Source organism: Hypomesus nipponensis, chromosome 11, assembly GCF_054491055.1.
Source record: "Hypomesus nipponensis isolate SF chromosome 11, ASM5449105v1, whole genome shotgun sequence".
Lineage (NCBI taxonomy): Eukaryota > Metazoa > Chordata > Actinopteri > Osmeriformes > Osmeridae > Hypomesus > Hypomesus nipponensis.
This window is the reverse complement of record NC_140371.1, coordinates 20,421,972-20,445,461: the sequence shown is the minus strand read 5'-3', so window position 1 is coordinate 20,445,461 and position 23,490 is coordinate 20,421,972. Positions and strand designations below refer to the sequence as shown.

Sequence of the window (23,490 nt, the reverse complement as noted above, 5' to 3'; positions counted from 1 at the left end):
CCTGAAACTTTAGGCTCCAGTGAATCAATAGATTGGGCTGGAGTGGGTTGGACTGGATTTATCTGGACTGGGCTGGGCTGGACTGGACTGGGTTTATATGGACTGGGTTTATCTGGACTGGACTGGGTCTATCTGGCTTGGGCTGGGTTTATCTGGACTGGACTGGGTCTATCTGGCTTGGGCTGGGTTTATCTGGACTGGACTGGGTCTATCTGGCTTGGGCTGGGTTTATCTGGACTGGACTGGGTCTATCTGGCTTGGGCTGGGTTTATCTGGACTGGACTGGGTCTATCTGGCTTGGGCTGGGTTTATCTGGACTGGACTGGGTCTATCTGGTTTGGGCTGGGTTTATCTGGACTGGACTGGGTCTATCTGGCTTGGGCTGGGTTTATCTGGACTGTGTCATGGAGAGGAGAGTCCACCTCACCTGGTGACCGTTTATGACATGGAAGAGCCGAGACAGACCCAGCAGGTCATGGAATCTTCCAGAGGCCGGAGGTGACACGGATGACAAGGAGTTTGTTGAAGATTCCTGAAGCATGTCGACTCCACGTATGCAACTTTAAATGACATTTAAATCTGTTAACCTGTCTTCGCTGATCATGCCCTGCCACCAACACTCCCTAGTTGGTTTCAGAGTCCCGGTCATGAGTAGTGTGGGAACATTCTGGAAAAAGAGGTGGAAACCATGTTAATAAACAAAAAGAACATGTATCAAACGAATCCCTGTGTTTTGATGCAGTGCAGAAGTGGCCATGAAAAAGGTGTAACATTTCTATCTTGGTTACATCATTGCCCCACAATGCAGAGCATGGGCACAAACCCAGTGTTTTTTCCCCCTCACAACTAAAGGGGAAAAGGCTTCTCTGTAGCAGTAAGGCGGCATGACATCAGAGGTTGTCTCCGCAACGCCGTCCCCCTTTGAATCCCTGCTTCAAACTCAGGGACACGAACCAGTGAAATTAGACCATCTCATTTCCACTGTGAAATTGTTCAGACAGACCAATTTATATCATACTCAGCGCAGCCATGACGACACTGGGGGAGGGATCGTCAGTGTTCCGTTCGCTCCGCTACAGTGATGGATGTACACACTGATGCTCTCCGTGTACCTAGCACCGGTTTGCTGCTCCGCAAAATGTTCCTCAGCCCTGCACCCAGGGTGACCTGGTGTGTTTGCTGTAATTGGCTGTTTCTCAATACCATCACCCAGAGCCAGTCTTACGTGGCAATGTCGCATCTGCCGGAAAAAACACTCTCGTCCAATCACAACGTTTGTGTCGATTGGCCTTAATCTCCGTGGCAGATGCCTTTTTAATGTTTTCAATTACGGGCTTTAGAAAACAGAAGAGATCTCAGCTTATAAACCCCAGATTTACTCTCATTTGAATGACAATGCCATGCAAATGCATGATCTTATTGTGGTGATAATCATGTCAGCTGCTAATGATATGCAAAGTGTTGATTAGGTGGGTTTGAAATTCACCTCCATGAATTCATCATCCGAAGCAAAATACTGCATATTAGATTGGTACCGTTTTTTACTCCTGTGCCGGAGAACATTATTTTCATCGCTGTAACCAAACAGGATACGTGATGCTGCTCAGCCACAGGCCAGAAGCTGGCCTGGTGAGTCGCTGCTTGTGCTGCTGAAAGCTACGTGGGGATGGAGGGAGAGGAGCCTGGGTGTCAGACAGACAGGTGGGGTGGAGGTGGAGGAGAGAGAGGTTAGCTTGGGTGTCAGACAGACAGGTGGGGTGGAGGTGGAGGAGAGAGAGGTTAGCTTGGGTGTCAGACAGACAGGTGGGGTGGAGGTGGAGGAGAGAGAGGTTAGCTTGGGTGTCAGATAGGCAGGTTGGGTGGAGGAGAGAGAGGTTAGTTTGGGTATCAGAGAGGCAGGTGGGGTGGAGTTGGAGGAGAGAGAGGTTAGCTTGGGTGTCCGACAGACAGGTTGGGTGGAGGTGGAGGAGAGCGAGGTTAGCTCGGGTGTCCGACAGACAGGTTGGGTGGAGGAGAGGGAGGTTAGTTTCGGTGTCCGACAGACAGGTTGGGTGGAGGTGGAGGAGAGAGAGGTTAGCTTAGGTGTCAGACATACAGGTGGGGTGGAGGTGGAGGAGAGAGAGGTTAGCTTGGGTGTCAGATAGGCAGGTTGGGTGGAGGAGAGAGAGGTTAGTTTGGGTATCAGAGAGGCAGGTGGGGTGGAGGTGGAGGAGAGAGAGGTTAGCTTGGGTGTCCGACAGACAGGTTGGGTGGAGGTGGAGGAGAGAGAGGTTAGCTTGGGTGTCCGACAGACAGGTTGGGTGGAGGAGAGAGAGGTTAGCTTGGGTGTCCGACAGACAGGTTGGGTGGAGGTGGAGGAGAGAGAGGTTAGCTTGGGTGTCCGACAGACAGCCACAGATGACTGATGCTCCTTGTCCACTCCAGGGAGAACATTTAGGAGTCATTATTCTGTCATTATCATCCCTGCCAACGACTGTGGAGCTCTGCTCTCTGCCCGACACAAGCCTGTCTGCTGCCTAATGGAGCACCCTGTCTAGAGGCAAACGGACAGAGCCCCTCATCCTCGATGGGCCGGGATGGAAGGAGCAGGGAGGACGAGAGAGAGGCAGACACAGAGCCATGTCACCAGATGTGTGCTGTAGTTAAGGACACATTGTCTGCATGCGCCATTAAGCCTGGGAGTGCAGGAGAATGGTGTGGAACAGGGAAATGATTTACGACCGTGACACCAGCGTGTGGAGATGTTTTTGCCCTCCCTGTGTTTGTCTGAGCAGAGTGGTGTGCCGTTGGCGCTAAGCAGCCCTTTAGGAATACAGTTGACCCGCGGGGACACCCTCCATCTTCCATCATGTTGGTTAGTTGCCCCAGGCCTGTTGATTCACAGCGTGTTTGTATAGTCCTGTAAGGGAGTCGGAAGATCCGTTTCACATTTGTAGCAAATTGTATTCCTTCTTCAACCCTTTTTTGGTTCCTTAATACTTTTTTCTGCTCCTCCTCTTCCTTCTCTTTCCTTCTCACATCCTGCCCCTCCTCCCTGCCCCTCCTCACCTGCCCCACCCCTCTTCACCTGCCCCACCCTCCTCACCTTCCCCACCCTCCTCACCTTCCCCACCCTCCTCACCTTCCCCACCCCTCTTCACCTGCCCCACCCCTCCCCTCCTCCTCTTTCTCCATCCTGTCTCCATTACTCAGCCCTGTCTATTCATCTTGTTCTTACTCGTCATCTCTCTTCTTTACTTTCAAAAGTCCTTTAATTCCTCCTCGTTGAATTTGTCACAACGAGGTTCTTAAAATCGCTCAGGAAGTGCATTTGCAGCTTTATGCATTGACATGAGTGGTATTTCATTACTTTATGCACTGTGGGCCATGAGCATAATTAGGTGATTATTTAAGAACACCGTAGGTGAACATTTAATTACTGTTTCACTCAACTGTTTATGCTTAGATAAAAGACCTGTAAAAGTGGCTTTTACTGTTAACTTGAATTCTAAAATCTTTTTGTCCTTGCCTGAAACAGGATTAGATATCTTTCCCCACATTGTATGTGATTGTATGTGATGGTACTATACAGTACACAGGTCATACAGATCATGTCTCTGGTCATACATGACTTGTATGGACAACTCTCAAGGTCTCTTTGGTCAAGACGTCAAAGTGCTCTGAAATTGGACACACTGATATCTTGCAGTCATGGATCTTCCCTTTGCACACTGGTGATCACAGGCTTTTTTTGGTGACAGTCTTTCACTGATGTCTGTTAGTATTTTTTATAAACAGATTTATAAAATTGAGAGTATTTTGAGGTTGGGCTCACTGGTCAAAGCGATTTATATCTCAAAGAAAATTGCTGTCAAAATAAAGTTTGAAAACTAACACATGAAAACAAAATTCAAGCGAACACATCTGCTATGAAGTAGAGCAGTCAGTTATCGCCAAACAGTCCCTTCACTCATTGAGAAACAGGCCCTAGTCTAGCATGATGACCAAGGCCTCGTTCCTTGCAAAGAAAACAGGTGTTTACGATCAAAAATCTGGAGAATCAATCACCACGAAGCGCTCCTAGGTTTGTTTGCATGAATCTATTTTGAACAGCGTGAAAGTGTTTTTCGGCGAGGATTTAGCTCACTCAAGTCATAAAAACATTCATGTATTCATTCGTTAGTGGAGATCAAAGACCAAAATCTCATTTTGAGGATTCACATCTTATTACAGTCTCTCTCAATGCTCTGAACCAGCATGTTACCTTAAATTATGATATCTTACAGCATCTCATAATTTTACCATAAGGTCTAACTCCAGTAGCTCATAGAGACTTGAACCATTCATAAGATATTTATTACCACTTATAATGGACAGCTTTTCTAAGTTTTTAAGACTGCATTAATATTTCAGTGTGTTTGGGGGAACTTCTTACACTTTAAACACTTCTTTTAAGGTCCCCCCTACATAAAAATACACAGCCATGTAAACACACCCCAAAACAGGAAATAGGGGCTGGATGAACAGACGTTATCTGGATTACTCAGATCGGCAAGAAAATGTGTATGTGTGTGTTTCTGTGCAATAAAAATGATTGATCAACATGACATGGCATATTTTGACAGTTTTGACAGTCAAAAGGATGGCTTGACCAAGTTCCCCTCCAGGTTGTAGATTCCTCCCCTCCTGCTGGTGACTCATCCATTAACAGCAGTTTACTGCTGGTCGGTAAACAGTGTTCTCTTCTCAGAACCTCTCTGTAAGGACAGAAAACATTGTGTAAATAACTCTGCCTTTATCTGTTGTTGGGGATAGAAGTATAACTCACCACGTTCTCCCTCTCCTCTCTTCTTTCTCTTCTCCCCTCCCGCTCGACTCCTCGTCCTCCCACTGTCCTTCCTCCACCCCCCCCCCCTCCCCCCTTCCCCCCTCCCCCCTCCCTCCCTCCCTCCCTCCGCAGCTTGTGAGTTGATGAACCAGGGCATCCTGGCGCTGGTCACTTCGACGGGCTGCGCCGCGGCCAACGCCCTCCAGTCGCTGACAGACGCCATGCACATCCCCCACCTGTTCATCCAGAGGGCCGGCGACGGCACGCCGCGCACCGCCTGCCTGCTCAACCCCAGCCCCGACGGAGAGAGCTACACCCTGGCCGCGCGGCCTCCGGTCCGCCTCAACGACGTCATGCTCACCCTGGTCACCGAGCTACACTGGCAGAAGTTCATCGTCTTCTACGACAGTGATTACGGTGGGTTTGGAGAGGCGAGCGATCAAGGCCGCTGTTTTTGCAGCCTGAAACGCGGCGAGTTGATTGTCCCTGGAACGGAGGTGTTGAGTGCCACGCGGGACAGAAAAGCCCGGAGCTGGCAGAGAAAGGTCTCTCACTGTAATCAAATCAATTCCCTTCCTGAAGAGACAGTCTTAATTAGGTACCCTTGAGAGAGGGAGAACATGGAGAGAAGGAGGGGGAGAGAGGGGGAGAGAGACAGAGAAGGAGGGGGAGAGAGAGGGAGAGAGACAGAGAAGGAGGGGGAGAGAGGGGGAGAGAGACAGAGAAGGAGGGGGAGAGAGGGGGAGAGAGACAAAGAGAAAGGGGGGAGAGAGGGGGAGAGAGACAGAGAAGGAGGGGGAGAGAGGGGGAGAGAGACAGAGAAGGAGGGGGAGAGAGGGGGAGGGAGACAGAGAAGGAGGGGGAGAGAGGGGGAGAGAGACAGAGAAGGAGGGGGAGAGAGGGGGAGAGAGACAGAGAAGGAGGGGGAGAGAGGGGGAGAGAGACAGAGAAGGAGGGGGAGAGAGGGGGAGAGAGACAGAGAAGGAGGGGGAGAAAGTGTGTGAGAGAACAGATAGAGAAGGAGGGGGAGAGGGTGAGAAACACAGAGAAGGAAGGGGAGAGAGTGTGTGAAAGAAAGTGACACTGGGTGTTGAGGGGACAGGAGGGGGGTTTGCGGGCAGTGTATGATCTCACTTTTTATTTCACCCATGACAACCAGAACCCCCTGTGGACTGGACCTTTACCAATCCATAGCATGAGGTGTGAGCCTGCCTGTTAGAACACCACAGCCTAGAGTCAAAAAACACTCTTTATGTGCAACAAATGCTGTCAAGTCAGCATTACAGAAGCCTTCTCATGGGTGCTGTGTTGGCGTGGTCGTCCTGACCGACGGTACAACCATAAAACAAGTTCCCCGAAGAAGTGAGATTCCTGAAGAAACGTCCTCACGTCTGCGGCAGGCAGATGGAGCAGTGGTCTGCTTGTTGAACGGCGTCCTCAGATCTCGCAGGCTCTCGTCACGAGCAGCTTCCTCTGCAGGACACAGGGAACCTCTGATGGGGAGAGGCCCTCATCGTTCCCTCATTTCGAACCCTAAGAAGTGAGGGAAGAAGTTTCAGTTTAAGAAGTGAACACTAGAGCACTCGTGCGACTGGGTGATGTTGCCATGGGTTGGGGGTCATTAGGCCTGACACGCTGCAGTGCCACTGGTAATGGCTTGTGTCCTGCAGAGAAAGGTTTTCATTGTATTTGACTCTAGTTAGAGGAGACAAAGAGAGAAATCGACCGGTAAACTTGTCTTTTGGATTGACGTATCTAGTAACCATGGCTTTAGTGGCATTATGGCGACCATAATGCCATTTTCATCAGCTGTGAAGATGCAGCTGGCATGAAAAACGTCTACAATTTTGCATGGCTCTCAGACAAGGTTCTTTGGATAAAAGGCAATGATATCAGGATAGAATGACGCGTGATACTGGAGAGGGAGGATCTCAATGATCTTTAGTAACACGGCACTATTAGTGTGAAATAATAATGAACGGGATATCCAGTCCTGTAGAGGCAAGCTATTTCAGGCCTGCTAAATGAGGCTCTATGAAGACAGCAACCATGACATTTGCACTGCTGTTAACAGTGTTTAACTCACTACTACTTTAATTAAATGAATGTAGAAGCTAATTAGGATCCTCGTCACAGAAACAGGTTCCCTAAAAAACCCTCCCTGGCTGTGTGCCTCCGCAGTAGGCTAGCTAGCTCCCTGGTTCACACGCGCGCACAGGAACGGCTAGCTGTTTAGCGAATAGCATCTGAACAGCACCAGGGAGTTAAGTCAGACTCCTAGACTGGAACTCTGACTCCTGGTTAGCGAATGTGAGCATGCTCTGTAGAATGGTGTAAATAACAGAACTTGTTTTTTTGTAAGACTGACTCCAGACAGTTCTGTAGGCAGTGTTGTGTGGTACTGTATGCAATGTCCCGACAACATTTGGAAGGGTGAGATGGCACGAGGGCACCTGTTAGGAAACAGTGATCGTATAACCTTTCAATACAGCACATGAGAAATCAGACCAGCACTGAAAGTCGACATTTGCAGATTGGTTATAGCAACATAATTCTCCGTTTACAACATCTATTTCATGCGGGTGAAAATAAGAACAAACAGCTGTGGAATTTGTTCTAGAGACCACTGCACCTTTTTCTTTCGTAAAAAAAATTAAGTTGAGAAGGACAAATTTGAGGGAGGGACAGAACGGTCTAATTCAAGGTTATTCAAAATTACTCAGAATTGTCCTTCTCAACATAAAAAAAAAGGTTGAAAAAAGAGAAGGTGCAGTGGTTTCTCCTTTTAGTCCAGAGCTGTATAAGTGAGACCATAGAGGTTTACAGTGGTGCTTGTATTAGTATGACAAGTCTCTTGTCATGTTGTCCAATAGAACAAAATTGAACATGCTATATCTGCTACATATTCTAAAGACATGTAAGTTGTAACTCGCGTAGTAGTTTTGACGTACAGTTCTCTTCAGACAGACGTAGCGAGATAGCACACAGAACTAATGAGTGATCACAGAGATGTTGGGCTCCTAGGGAAATGCCAGGCAAGCCTTGTAGAAACAGATGTAAAAGCACCATGTTACGAATGCAGAAACTACAGATCCCATTAGGAATGGCAGAGGGTGGATTTGTCTGGTGTGAGTGGAGGTGACCATGGAGACAGCAAGGTCTTTGTGACTACACAAAAAAAAATAAAAATGAAAGAAAAGGTGATCTCTCAATTTTTTCCAGAGCTTTACAAGTGAGACCGTTGAGGTTTACAGTGATGCCTGTATTAGTGTGGAATGTTTTCTTGGAAAAATCACATCGAAGCTCAAGTTTTTACAGTCAGAAAAGGATAGCAGTGGTAGTGCTCTCTGTGTCATTTCTCCCACAGAATCGATTTGATACCCGCTTCCAGACTGAACCATGTCTTCCCCTGTACAGATGGGATGAATTGAACGTGTCATGGAAAGATTAGCTATAGCCTTACAGATTACTGTAACACAGGGATTAGTTATTAAAGTAGTACAAAAAAGTAGGGCTATAGGCCTACTACAATCCCAAATGTGGAAGACAAAGACAAAAGACAAAAAACCTTTCAACTGTAGGCTATGTCTTACATTTACATTTAGTCATTTAGCAGACGCTCCTAACCAGAGCAACTTACAATAAGTACAGGGACATTCCCCTGAGACAAGTAGGGTGAAGTGCCTTGCCAAAGGACACAACGTCATTTTGCACGGCCAGGAATCCAACCGGCAATTTTCTGATTAATAGCCCGATACCTTGATGTATTGAACAATATGGATTACAATTCTTTGTGAAAGAATAGAAAAATAGAAATAGCCTGCTTTTGTATGTGAGATATTACATATATAGCATCTAATTGTATGCATCCGTTACATTAACATTTTAATGGTCTCTTTTCATGTTGTCAAATAGAACAACATTGAACATGTTATATCTGCTGCATACTATAAACAATCAAAGTTGTAGCTTGCTTAATAGTTTGGACGTACAGTTCTCTTCAGACAGACGTATCTAAATAGCACACAGAACTAATGAGTGATCACAGAGATGTTGGGCTCTTAGGGAAATGCCAGGCAAGCCTTGTAGAAACAGATGTAAAAGCACTATGTTACGAATGCAGAAACTACAGATCCAATTAGGAATGGCAGAGGGTGGATTTGTCTGGTGTGAGTGGAGGTGACCATGGAGACAGCAAGGTCTTTGTGACTCCACTGATTGGCCACATCCTCACAGTCGACTACTTTACCACCTTCATGGTAGCACAGAACACTAGGGACTGATTCTGCTTGTTATAGATTGGAGGTTTTACGAGTTTCCTGTGAACGTTTTTTTTTTTACAATTTGTAAATATAATTTCTGTATTTTTCCAAACAAACAGTGATATGTTTAGAGACGTCAGTGAGTTTAGGTTGAGTTAGCAGTGAGTTTGTCTGTTTTGTGTGCTGTATTACACAATCTGCTTAGTCCACAACTCTACTCCTAGTTTCTGCTCTCGTGCAGACAGATGTTAGCCAAAATGCTGTTCTTCATCCTCTGCTCCAGGCATCTGTCGGCACACACAGACACTGCATGCCACTGCAACAGTATTAACTAATTACCCATCCAATTCATGCAACTATTACAAATGTAGACTTATCATCTGGAGTGTTACTGTGTTATTGCCAGAAGTGGGAGTCAGGTGGCTGAAAGGTGAGGGAGTCGGGCTAGTAATCAGAAGGTCGCCAGTTCGATTCCCGGCTGTGCCACATGACGTTGTGTCCTTGGGCAAGGCACTTCACCCTACTTGCCTCAGGGGGACTGTCCCTGTAATTACTGTAAGTCGCTCTGGATAAGAGTGTCTGCTAAATGACTAAATGTAAATGTAAATGAATGTAAATGTAAAGCGATCGTGCGCTTTGTCTGTCCATGTAAACACTAACCCTACTTTTGGCAGAACTTGGACATGGCAGTTTGTTAAAAGCTGTTGTTTCCAGGGTTGCTTAGATGCTTTGAGAGCGGACATAGGGAAAAGGATGGGGCTGCATCCTGGGTTGGGTCTGCTGTGAAAGTGTGGTTAGTCACGGCTAATGTTGTCATGCGGAAAGTTCCTTCGCTTTTGCTGTTATCAAAGCTTAAGCAGCTGGTTGTTTGCCCTTGGGGTCACTGCCAGACAGGGTTTAATGAAGTGTGCCAGGAATGCCCATTTACTCGCATCACAACAAATGTATCACTGGCCGTCAACCATCTCCCTTTGCTTATCTACTTCAATTTGTCATTTGACGGTTTCAAGTCATTATTTGAATTTACGCCTCGCGCCTCCTGAACTTCTTTGTCGTATAACACACACTTTGTCTGTCAAGAGCTTAAGGGAAGCTGCTGAATTATCATTTGAACATATTAAAATGGAAAATATAACTTTCGATGCCTTTGGGTGTGAAGAAGGTAATGAAATGCTAATCCTATTTTACACTTTGAGGCAGCACATAATAATTACCAACTGACCTCAGTTGGTTCAGGATGTTTTGGAGAATATTAGTGCATCCTCCTCACATGGAACCACAAGGACACTTTCTTCATTTCCAATTCAAGGACAAAATTACAGTTCTCACCTACGTTCTTAGTTGAAGTCGGTGAGCTCAGGCTCCTCATGTATTTGTACATCTGAAAACAGATCGAAAGTCGGAGAAGGAATGTGGTTAGTCTTGTGAACTGCAAAACAAAGGTTCCCCTTTACTGACCCCCCTAAAGATGCTCCAGAGAGGGCGAGACGATATTTTGAAAACAAACTGAATCCTTAGACTACAAACCCTCTCCCTTGACACCCTCGGTCTGAACCTGCTGTAAGATGACATTGACAAGCGCAAAGTCAAAGGCTGACGTCACGTGGAGAATTGAATAACGTGTTTACATTTGCCGTTTGACCGTGACCTGGCCCAGTCAGATCCCAGCGTGGGTCTCACAAGGCTGTGCAGCGTATCGACAGGACGAGTGCACAAGAATAACACCGAATCAAATGAAGACAATCAAGGCCGTGTTTATCTTGCGTAGCAGACGCAGCGTCCCCAAACCATTTAACTGGGCTCCCAAAACCTGTCCAATAATTGGCCGTAAGGATTTAGCCTATGATGCTTTTGTGTGTTGGTGTGGTTTCAATTCCAGCCTCAGCCTCACACCATCGAGAAGTCCAACCGGGTTGAGGTGCGGATACGTAACACCCCTCATGGGGTTCTGGTGAGCTTACCTGGGCTTAGGAAGGAGCGCGGAGGTGGTACATCCGTCTCTGACCTGCTCACAGCCGGCTCCCAACAGGAGGAAGGAATTAGACTGGTATTAGGGGAGAGATTGATTTAGCTGCCTCAGAAAAGTGAGGGGTGGTTTCTGACACAGTCCTTTAGAAAACAAGGAGCCGAACACATGCAAACTGAGAAGAATAGGCCAGAGACCTGTGTCATGAGAAAGGTAGAAATACAAAGGCAGAGTGGTGATGGTAGGAGAGAGATAGTGTACAGAAAGTTAGAAAGAGAGAGAGATAGATCGGATAAAGCACAAGAAACGACCGTGAAACCTTGAACCTTAACTGTGAAAAAAGAAGAAGAGAATAGGATTTACTTGGTGGCAGCAGCAGTTAAGTCTATGTTTAGGACAACGTTAGTTTCAAGGCTGGTTCTGTGTGCTCTATGCCTGTAATCATATTTTTTTCGAACTACATGCAATCCTTCAGGAAAACATACCTGTCAACTTACACACTTCCTGTTTGAGTTTTTCTTGTTAGGTCATTCGTAACATGAAAAGCCATATGACCCTAGCTTATTGCCTTGAGGAATATCAAAGGCCTTTTCTTTCTCATAAGGAAAATGTACTAATCCTGTACTAATGTACTTTTACTCTGTGTTGACATGCACTCTGACCACAGGTCAGTCAGAGAGCTGTAACTGTCCTTTCATCACTTAAAATGTGTTTATGTTATATGAATATTATCTAAACTAAGATTCTGCTCTTTTCTCTCATGTGAAAGCTCTCACCTGCGTTTGCTGTTTGAAAAGAAATAAGCCTTTGGGGTTTACTTTCATCTGTAAAAGTGCAAGAAATAACCTGCAACGTTGAAATATTATTGGAGCAAGGCGTCAGCTGTGTAATTCCAGTCCATTAAAGTAATGCACCTTCAAGCTACTGCAACTCTCTCTTCACCTCCACATGTTTCAGGGTTCCACAGTAAATCTATCCCATTTACTGCTACGGATGAAAAGCCTTTCTTCTCGTACAAAACAATGCAGTCGTCATCAATACGTTTGATTCAGCTCAAACCGCATCGATCCAGAGTCTCTGCCACTCCTTTATGAAGGGGTAGCTGTATACCAGGGATACAATCAGTGTCATTGTCACCGGACTACAATGTGCAGTGTCACTGACAAGGGAATAGGATGGACAGGTCAGTATTTCTAAGAAAGCCAATTGAAATGTTATTTGTTTTTAATTCCTATGTAATGATGTGATACCATGAAATTAGCACTCATTTTTGTCCTAATATAGCAGAACCATTTCTTAAAGAATAATACAACACAATAGAGACACACACATCACTTACACATATCACATTCACATCACAAACACACACGCACATAAAGGACAGCTTGCCAAAGCAGCTGATATGAAAAAGAGAAACTAGTTAAAGCCTAAAAGTAATCTACATTGCCTGCATTAACCCAGGGAAAGGTCGATATGGAGATGGACAGCAGTGACTGAAAGGAATAGTTGGATTGGAGACTTAGAGTAGAGCAGTTCTTTGTCAATGTCTCTTTCATGATTATGCTACTGTCTGACAGGTGTGGAGTTAGTCTTCGCTTTTGATTAAATGTTTCATTGCAATCATATTTTAATGCTTAAAATAGCGTGATAATTGCCATGACCTCCCCTGTAGCTGCACTCTCTTTGAATTGAGATGCTGAACTTAAGCTGCTTCTTTTTTTCTTTTCTTATAATTCCTTACCTTTTATCATTCACCCACTCTTTTCAGCTGCAGTCATTGTGAAAGGATGTCTTTGGTTCATCACATTATCGCTGTCAGAGGCATTATATTAGTCAAGATCATCACCCTGAAATTCTGCAGTTAATCCCATAAACATTGTGGTATGTTGGTACAGTAGCACCTTTGGAACCCAAATGAATGGGGATAAATCCAATTAGCAGCTTTTTCTTAAATGTTTGCTTTGAAATGAACCAAGCAAATCAATTGATTTAGTACAAAAACGATCTCGTAAATTTGGATGTTAAACTCACTTGTAGATCAACACAGAACAACTCCTCTCTTGGTTGAGCCTACTTGAAACTATGCTCTTCACCAGAAATGGAAGATGTAACTTACATTAGCAGAGCAGTCAGTGAGACGTTCAATACAACCTCACTTTAATTTCTGTTAGAGCAGAACACACTATGAATACCCAATCGCAGAGATTCCAGAAACTAATCTCGCTTGTCACAGCAGAAAAGCAAATATGCTGGACAAATGGGGAAAATATGTTTCTAGCTGGTAGCAGTGAGGGACAGTTGGGAAAGAGCTATAATTAAGTTTTCTATTGTTCTGTTTGCCTGAGGACAGGTGGGGATTTCCGGCCGGTTTTGCTGTTAGACAAAACATACATTATAACACTATCCAGGGTAATCATAGAATGCTTCTCTTTCTGGAAACAATCAGAAAAGTAATGTGTTCTCACAGCTATTATCCCCTGAGAGAGTGACTGTGTCGGCAAGGGTGGATTCTAAAGTGAGCAACTTTCTCTGGCTTCAGCATGATGAATGTTTTTAATTCCCGGGGCCTGTTTAATGGTTAGATTTAGAGAAGAGACAGCTTGGTAAACCGAAGAGATTATATGTGGAAAAAATGCATCAGGAATATCCATGTTTTCCTGCAAACTTTGTGTTTGGGAAAGAAATTGTGTATCTTTTCTAATATGTGATCCCTGTGTGTTGCTTTGAGAAGGTAGATGTGTGTGTGTGTATGTGTATGTGTGTGTATGTGTGTGTGTGTGTGTGTAAGGACTATTTGTTCCGGTGTATGTTGTACGGATAGGTCCTTGATGACTCAGAAAGCCCCCAGAGGTGCAACAAGAAAAGTTGAGAAAGAACAAGAAAAGAACAAAAAGGCACTCAGGCACACACACACACACACACACACACACACGAGGCACACACATACACACACACACGCACGAGGCCCACACACACGAGGCACACTCAAAGCACGACAGTGCAGTTTGCCACAACTCCTGCTGTGGATAAGGAGGCGAGGCACTTCCTCACCTACAATGGCTCAGTTCACCTCTCCAGAACAACGCGGCCTGACGTTTGACACAACTGCTGCTGTGGCTGTCTCGCAATAACCGGAGGGGAAAGCTGCTCCCTGGGAAGAGCCCCTCTCCCCAGCCCTTCTCCCAAGCTCTCCATCCCCTTTGATTTGCTCTGAGTGCTCCAGCTTCACTTCTCAAACAACGCCACAGAGCGGCAAGGCCCCCCTGCCTGCCTACTGAAGCTACCAAAACCCTGAGACACTGAGCTCTGCCTGTCCTCTGTAAGTGAAGTTCTGCGCATGAAGACTAAAACACGCACTGTGTAAACCTGGCAAGCCTCTGGAAACCTTCAAAGCCACTGTTTAGCTGTGGAAGAGTTTGTTGTTGCTCTCGGCAACGGTGCCGTGCTGGGTTCCGGGCTCGCTAAATGTTGCCTGAATGCAGGTCTTACCTGACAGACAGCTGCCTGAGGCACAGTGTCACCTCAGGAGTTAATTGTCCCTGAGATCTCCCACCCTGCAAACTCCCATTCAAAATGATATGTTCCAGTATCTCAAACTCTCTCTCTCACACACTCACCCTCTCTCTCTCTCTCTCTCTCTCTCTCTCTCTCTCTCTCTCTCTCTCTCTCTCTGTCTCTCTTGCTCTCTCTCTCTCTCACACACACTCACCCTCTCTATCTGTCTAACTCTCTTTCTCACACACTCACCCTCTCTATCTGTCTAACTCTCTTTCTCACACACTCACCCTCTCTCTCTCTCTCTCTCTCTCTCTCTCTCTCTCTCGCTCTCTCTCTCACACACACACACTCACCCTCTCTCTCTCTCTCTCTCTCCTCTCAGATATCCGCGGGCTGCAGACGTTCCTGGACCAGGCGTCCCGTCAGGGCCTGGACGTGTCTCTGCAGAGGGTGGACCGAAACGTCAGCCGTGTCTTCAGCGACCTCTTCAGCAGCATGCGCACCGAGGAGCTCAACCGCTACCGGGACACACTGAGGAGGGCCGTCCTGCTCATGAGCCCCCGCGGGGCGCAGGTCTTCATCCACCAGGTGAGACGCGCACCACACGCCACAGTCACACGCCACACGTCACACGCCACAGCCACACGCCACAGTCACACGCCACAGTCACATGCCACATGTCATACGCCACAGCCACACGCCACAGCCACACGCCACAGCCACACGCCACACGCCACAGTCACACGTCACACGCCACAGTCACACGCCACAGGCACACGCCACAAGCTACAGTCACACGCCACAGTCACATGCCACAGTCACACGCCACACGCCACAGTCACACGCTACCCGTCACCCGTCACGGCAAAGCCGGTAAAGTCCCAAACCTGCTGATGAATTCACTTGTGTTTGTCTCATCGTGATTGGACTGTCGTTCGAAGGGGGTGTGGATAAGTGGATGTGGAGGAAGGCAGCGTGATTTGATGATTTTTTGGTTGGACGAAGTGCGGGTTGTATTGGAAAAGCAGGCTGAATTAATTTTGTTTGAATTACCAAACACAATCAGCAACGATTTTTGGGGGAGTCTAACAGTAAATATTCCTTTAATTACGAGTAAAACTCTATTGCTAACCCATACTCAATTACTACAAGGCCCCAGTCCTGGATTGATCTATCTTTTACCACATTTATGCCTTGTTATTATATTTAAAAATGAAGTATTCATAGGCTAATAAATCAATACGCTGGTGGTGAATACACCAAGTCTTTCAAGTTTTATTAACGAACCTGGGCTTTGATCTTGCTCTATGTGAATGATATTGCTTTTTCACTCACACATTCACACACACACGCACACACGCACGCACACACACACACACACACACACACAAGACAGGCGATTATGCTGTGTATGCTCTCTTTTTGCCAATTAACAGGAGGCTCAGAATGAGCCCAGCTCAGGCACTTTCAGCACAGCACCCACACGTCCTTCAGTCACCCACTGTAGCAAGAATTATGCTAATGTATTAAAAGTAGTGAAATGTGTTAATGCACAAGAGATTTCATTAAACACCATCAATATCATCATCAAAGGGGAGCTAATCTCAGTTTGAAGACCACAGGGAGCAGGAGCGGAAGCCAACATGCTCTGCTACGTACGAGCAGAGAGAGAGGGCCATTCTGCTGCTCGAGACACCAGGAACCCTTTCAGCTCTGGGCCACTCCCGCTACCATGGAGATCAGGTCCCGCTACCATGGAGATCAGATCCCGCTACCATGGAGATCAGGTCCCGCTACCATGGAGTTCAGGTCCCGCTACCATGGAGATCAGGTCCCGCTACCATGGAGATCAGGTCCCGCTACCATGGAGATCAGGTCCCGCTACCATGGACCATGTCATCCGTCGGCAAACCAGCAGAACACAGGGCCTTGCTGTGAATCAAATCAGTATTTCTCTGAGTGTGAGCCAGTCGGATGGAAGTAGGAGTTGAAAGGAAACCTTCCGGAAAACATACCAGAAATGGGCTTTTCACAATCCACACTCAGGAACAGGACTGGGCGTTCAGTTAGGTTCAACCTTTAAATCAAATGTAGTTTGGTTTGTGATGCTTTTTGCTTGGAGAGGATGTACAGGAGTCAAATCCCACCAGCTCAACTCTTCTCGTACTTCACTCCTGCCCCCTTGGCCTGGTTCACTTAGATCTCAGGTGGAATCAGACTTTCACAGGCAGTTACACAAAACTTTAGGTTGGTCGTTGTACTGGGGAGCCTTCACCTTAACTCAGCAGAGCCTTTACTGTACATTCCCCTCTCCTGTGCCCCTGTCCTGTGCCCCTCTCCTGTGCCCCTCTCCTGTGCCCCTCTCCTGTGCCCCTGTCCTGTGCCCCTGTCCTGTGCCCCTCTCCTGTGCCCCTCTCCTGTGCCCCTCTCCTGTGCCCCTGTCCTGTGCCCCTCTCCTGTGCCCCTGTCCTGTGCCCCTCTCCTGTGCCCCTGTCCTGTGCCCCTGTCCTGTGTCCCTGTCCTATGCCCCTCTCCTGTGCCCTTCTCCTGTGCCCCTCTCCTGTGCCCCTCTCTGGCTCTCAGGATTACTGCTGCCTCCGCCCCCCCCTCCTCCCCCCTATACACCACCCCTCAGGGCTTGTTGCCGGGGGAGACAGATTGAGTGGTGTCTGTCGCTTTGCCAGCTCTGCAGGACAGTGATGGATAGCCCTGGTGCCTGGGTAAGGGGTGCCAGGGAGAGTGAAAGCCTCTGAGTTTGGCCCGCACCAGGGAAGAGAGAGGAGGAAGAAAGGGGAGACGGAGTGATAGGCGTCCTGGGGGGAAATGTTAAACCAAGGAGGGGAATTTGCCATGAGGGGGGGGAGATAGACTGGGTAAAAGCTGCAAGGTTGGCCGACTGAATGAGTTTTCTGTAAGAGAGGTTCTAAAGGTTTGCTTATGAGCAAAGGGCTTTTTGCATCTTCAAACCCACACACAGGGTACAATCTGTATTTGCTAACGGCAAATATAGTCAGCCTCTTACAAAGAGATCTTATCGATCAGTTCTTCATCATTACGGTGACCTATAACAAGCTCCTTACCACCCAGACTCAACCACTTCTCTTTTCTCTTCCATTTAGTTTAAACCCAATTTGGCTTCTGATGCTATTAGAAGTAGGATCAATACCTTCTCCCACTCACGACTGTAAAAGTCAAATCATGACATTTTAGAGCTGGATGATATGCAATCGCTCATAACTGTTAGCCAGTTCACACCGAAAGTGTCTACATAGCCCTTTACAACCCTTGACAACCCTTTACAACCCTTTACAACATACAACTAGTGTTCTGTTGTACACAATGTACAGTTGTACTATGTCTTTTAATATGAAAGAACACAAAAATTGCATTTTTAAATGCACCACTGCTGATTACAGTAGAGCCTAAACATTTTAGGCTCTACTGTAATCAGCAGTGGTGCATTTAAAAATGTACAAAATACTATTACGTAACAGAACTGCAAACATTTTAACATCAAATAAAACTGAAAAGCAGACATAAAATCGTGTATCCGGGTGCTGAGTGTCTCAGTCAGTTGGCACCTGGGCGCCTGTAGAAAGGAGTCTGGACTCTTCACCCATGGATGGGATAAATTATGCCTTATCTCAATGACCTTGACATGCCTCTCGGTCAGTAGATTACTGCTCAGAGACTTGGGTACTTTCCTCATGCCCCCGTGATGAACTGCAGTCGCCGCTTTCAACATCTTGCTTTCTTCGGATGGATGCGTCGTAAATAACCGTGGTATTGTGGCAGAAGCGTCGTCGCCGAGGTAAGATTCGTCTCATTCGTTACTGTAACGTTCACAAGATTGTGTCACTTTTTCTCCGTCGCTCGGAAAAGAAACAATGAACCTGAACGACGCTCAGGCGAGATGGATATCAGCTGAGGAGTGAGCCAGTCTGATGCTTGTCATAGTATCTGATTTGACACAGCCGTCATCGGTACAGCGTTGCCGGTGGACCAGGGCTGGACTGAGAAGACATGCTGTGGGCAGTGTCTGAGACACTTCGGCTGGGTAACTCTGGCCCTTTCAAGGCTTTCACAAGGTATCTGCCAAACTCATTTGACAGAGGCCGGATGACTGCTGCGATTGGAAACAGATTCACTTGTCAAAGAAGGAGAAGCAATATAAGCCACTGATTAAAAACACAGGCATCCTGATGTTTGGTGTGCGAGGTATCATAAACAAGTGTGTCCTTGCCGGGAATGGTGTTTTGATGCCAAGGACTCCTCCGTCTGCCTGACTAAAGTGGATCTGCGGATTGTGTGATTTAAAAGTGATCGCTCTGACGTGCCATTATGTGGCGCTTCGGACAGACAGCAGTGATGACTTGTCAGGTGAGGAGAGTCATTGCCACGACGACCGCGGGCCGCTGCGCACACACGTCCTCCTGTTGAACAAGAACGTGAAGGATTCTGTCAGTAACGCTCACTCTGGAATATGTGTGTGTCCTTGATATGCGACTTTACGTCAACGTTAGTGAACTCCTGATGACAAATAGAGCTAAGGAAAAGGTCTCTTGTTTACTCTCTTTCTTTCTATCTCTTTTTTACTGTTCCCCTCCTTTTCTTTTTCACTCGGTTTACCACAGCCTCTCTTCCTATCGTCCTCGTCCAGCTCAGCTTTATGTCAACTGCACCTGGACCTGGTCAGGTCATTTGAACCGGAAACAAGGTCACATTCAACTCAGGGGCTGTAGAACAAAGACCACACCCGCCTTACAGCAGGGAAAAGAGGCACCACCAGTTGGCACAACTGTTTTCCGCTCAGTCCAATCCTGGGTTCCCCCTAATCCATCATTGTCAACTCTCCCCCTTCCCCCCTCACAACTAATAAGAGGGGCCAGGTATAATTGGGCAGGTCCAATTGTGCTTTCAGCAAGCATGGAATGAGAAAAGGGCTCCAGTTCAATTAGACAGGTGCAGAATGATAATGAGGGTCTCTGGTGTTGATTGCATAAGTGCTGTCATTTGGAGACGCTTCATATTTCAGGCCCCTGATGTAGAACTTTCCTGTTGGCTTGTGTATCCTGCAGTAATACATGTGTTAAGGAGGGCAGGAGGATTCTAGCAATGCTTCCATTTTGTCACAATAATCACAGCATCGTAGTAAATAATAAAGGGCACCACAAATAAATAGTGATTTAGATTTCCCCTCACAATTGAAATTGTCTTGTGTTTATGTCCTCTACATTTGGTAATTTAACTAGGTAAACATTAACATTTAAAATGTTTTGTAATAGATGATGACAAAATATTGACCCTATCAAGTTCCTGTACAGAATAATCTCAGAGTTTGGATCTAACGGGAGTCAACAGCCGTGTAGGATCCAGATGTTCCTTAAGACCAGCAGTGATCAGCTGGCTTCCACTGACCTTCCAGTCATGGGACCAACATTCAAACCAAAAGGTGCCAGGTCTGTTTCTGAGGCTTTAAAGGCCCAAGCATGACATTATAATCAGAGTAATGTCCTTTCACCACTGAGTCCACGTAAGGTGCTACAGGTTGAATCCTCCAGGGACTTGATCTCGGTTACTGTCCACTGGTATCACTCCCCTCTGGCTCAAGAGAAGCCTCCCCTGCCCCTGTCCTCTCTCTTTGACCCACCTATGTAACTCTTCAATTCCATTTTCCTCACTATAACATCATGACAAATTGAACCTGTCAGACAGTGATCTATCATTGTCCTGTATCTCTTCTTCTTTTGCCCTCTGCTCTCTCCTTCGTACAGAACTCCCCTCTATTTCGCTCGCCACACTCTCCTCTACCCCAATGGTTTATTTTCTTGTGTCTCTGCTTTTTCCAGTTTTTGCTTTTCTTTTTCTCTTTCTGTTTGGCTCCATCTTTCTCTCTCTCTCATTCTCTCTTTTACACACTAAAGTTCTTCATCTATTTGTCATTCCTTCTGTATTCCATATCTTTATTTCTCGACTGGTCTCTATAAGGACATTATGATACACTGTCACATTCTGTGCCACTAAACCATCTATTGTATTCCACCCACATTCTGTAATAAAAAAAATTGCTGACTTTAGAGAGACAGACGCACACACAATTTATACATACATGCTGAAGTATATCGAGTTGTTTTGAATACAAAGTCTCAGCAATACAAAGGCAGATTTAACCAAGACGGATTTCGGAGGGGAGACAGTTGCAATGTCCATATGTCAGGTATACTGTACACCCAACATACCAAAGCTGCTTGACCAAAATGCAACAGCACGTCCTCGCCCTTAATCTATCTCCCAGTACTGGCTGGAAATGGCAATTCAGTTACTTGACAGGGGCATAATTGTGTTGTTGCTGTTTAAATTTGAATCTTTCACGTAAATTGTTTGTTCACATGAAGGGGTCTGAAGCACATCAACAACTCATTTCTGCTAGGATGTTTCAGCGCATAATTCGCATTTTAATAGAATGGGTGGAAGTCATGCAAAGTTTATTTATGCAGAGGAAATAGAGAATGGGCAAAACACTTTTGTCGGGGCACCCTGCTCTAAAAATATATAGGATTGGAACACCTCTGGAGGTGAATAATTCACAGCAGGAAGGAATAATCATGAAAAATAGCTTCATATTACATTTCTGTTATTAAAATGGAAATGCATGAAGTTGGCAAGCTTTTTTCTTGATGGTTTGTTATTACTCATGGTATTATGAATCATCTAAGGAAGTTTAAAGGCTTTTCATAAATAATTTACCTTTTCATAAGTAATCTCGCGAATTAAAACTGAGAAAGTAGTGTATTCTTAATTTCAATGTTTTGGTAGTCTAGAGTTTCAGAGGCCCTTCAGAGGACAGAGTAACTATTCACCGGTCGGATGACGATGATGAGGAGGATGATGTAGTTGATAATTGTGATGATGAAGATGATAAACGACAGACAATATTACAGTAACCAGTTGTTTCCATCATGTGGAAGACTTTCAGTATCCTGATACTGAATGTGATGTTGCCACACACCAGGTACCCCACAACCAAACATACCTGAGCCACAGTCTCATAAACTTTACTACCACAAAATCTATAAATGTGTTTCTGGCACAAAATGTCAAATTTATTTTATCATTTACAGCACTGCTCAACACAGAGAGGAAATGCTTTTAACTCACGTCCCGTGAATTTCATTTGTGTTTTGCCATTGCATTCCCCAAAAGGTATTCATGACCTGACGGAGGGTGATAAACTTTGATGGATGTTTGTGATTTTCAGACATCCTTAGTGTTATTGAAACCGTAAACCTCTTGGGCACGTTTTATTTCTTTTAGCCACCGTGCAGTAGGAGACTAAATGGTTAAACCGTAAAAGGCGTGTAATCAAGTCCATCTCCTTTATCTTCTGACCTCTAAACTTGTCCATAAGTGTCACGTGTGCAGCGTCATGACCCACGCTGTTCTGCGTTTCACCTCTGTGATTTATACGGTCTTTACCGTAGGACAATAACACTCTTCTGCCTGTTGATGTGACCAGAAACAGCAGAAATCCTTCTTGTCGTGTCATTGAGATGCTGTGGGCTGTGTGCATCGAGACTGTGTGTGAATAGCACACTTTCAATTGGTTGATAATGCCTGATCCAACCACACACGTGCATAGACGTACTACATCCCCTTTCTGTAACAGTTCATCAGTGTTGTTTACCTGTTGAGTAACGCTCATGTTTTGAATAGTGAAGCTTTTTCATTTAGTCAGAATTAGGCGGCAGCTGCAATGGAAACTTGATCACCCAATCTGTGATGTGATTTAACAGAATATCTGATGCAACTCGAGGATTATTATTTGTGTTGGATGTTCTACACTTTTCAGTTTTGCCAAGAAGTTCTGAAATGTTTTAGCAGGTGAATTATTGCACTGTTCTCAAGGGAGGAACACCAAATAGGAATTTGTTGGATAATTGCAAAGCCAACCATTTGGAAAACAGGTACTTGCTCCCAATCCACATCGCATCACACACTCCGCAAGTTCTGTGGAGAAAAAATTTCAACCACCTTGGTCTGCCATAGTTTAAAAATGTAAAGCTACAGTCAATACAATCACTTTGAATTTCCTTATTAACTCCCTACAGTTAGATAAACTGATGTGGACACGTAATGTAAAGCATTATTTTCGGTAATCTGTATGCATATCTGCTACATTACCCCTCTACGGCTGAAGACGTGTACAGGTATCAATTTTGAGATTATTGTAATTCTTTGATTTCACTTCTAGCCTACAATGGACCCAGCAATACTTAGTTTATTGCACACACACGCACAAACACGCACACAGATGGTATATCATGACGTGTATCTAAGCTGTGTTCAGTGGTAGCCTCAGTTCAGAGCAGAAGACTATAAGAATCGTATCTAATCTATTGTCTACAAATTGTAGGGGGTTGACGAGATCATCTGTTGTTGTAAATGTGAGTAACATCTGTGTGACGTCCGAGTCCTACACCCCTTCCACACCAACAGGGGTAAAACATGGGGAAGTTGTTGGTGTGAAAAGGTCTATGTGTTCACTGACCCCAGCACTACACAGCTTCTGAAAATGCATTTAGTAAAGGATGCATTTTTCACTCACTCATTAACTCCCACATTCAGATACTCATTGAGTCAATTACTCCTCTGAACCTAATCTCATCTGTATTTCCCTTGGATTCATTATTGATTAGCAATTAGTTTTACCCAATGATTGTAGACAGAATTCATGAAGGGTTTTATAATTCTTGATATGCTTCATCACAATGGCCTTTGTCTGTATAGCAACACTTGAGATCAAGTACTTCATATTACAGCAGTTGCAGTGCATCACTGACAACCCCACAGAGTGTGATTTCAAGCATTTGACTTTGTAGGGTTTATTGATCATAAGATCAATCTTCAAGCTAAATTGAAATGCAGTATCAAATAGTAGAGTTCGGTAGAGTACAGCT

At 45.6% G+C, this 23,490-nt stretch overlaps 1 protein-coding gene across 2 annotated transcripts in view; it reads left to right on the top strand.

Annotated features, from left to right (window-relative positions):
• grid1a (glutamate receptor, ionotropic, delta 1a) overlaps positions 1-23,490 on the top strand; it is a 149,333-nt gene that overhangs the window by 88,728 nt on the left and 37,115 nt on the right. The window contains exons 3-4 of one of the 2 annotated variants that reach the window (XM_084709488.1): positions 4,940-5,224; positions 14,916-15,121. In XM_084709488.1, coding sequence (XP_084565614.1) covers positions 4,940-5,224; positions 14,916-15,121 — 491 coding nt within the window. Of the gene's footprint in view, positions 1-4,939; positions 5,225-14,915; positions 15,122-23,490 lie in introns of those variants that run through there. The other variant, XM_084709489.1, reaches the window with a different exon arrangement.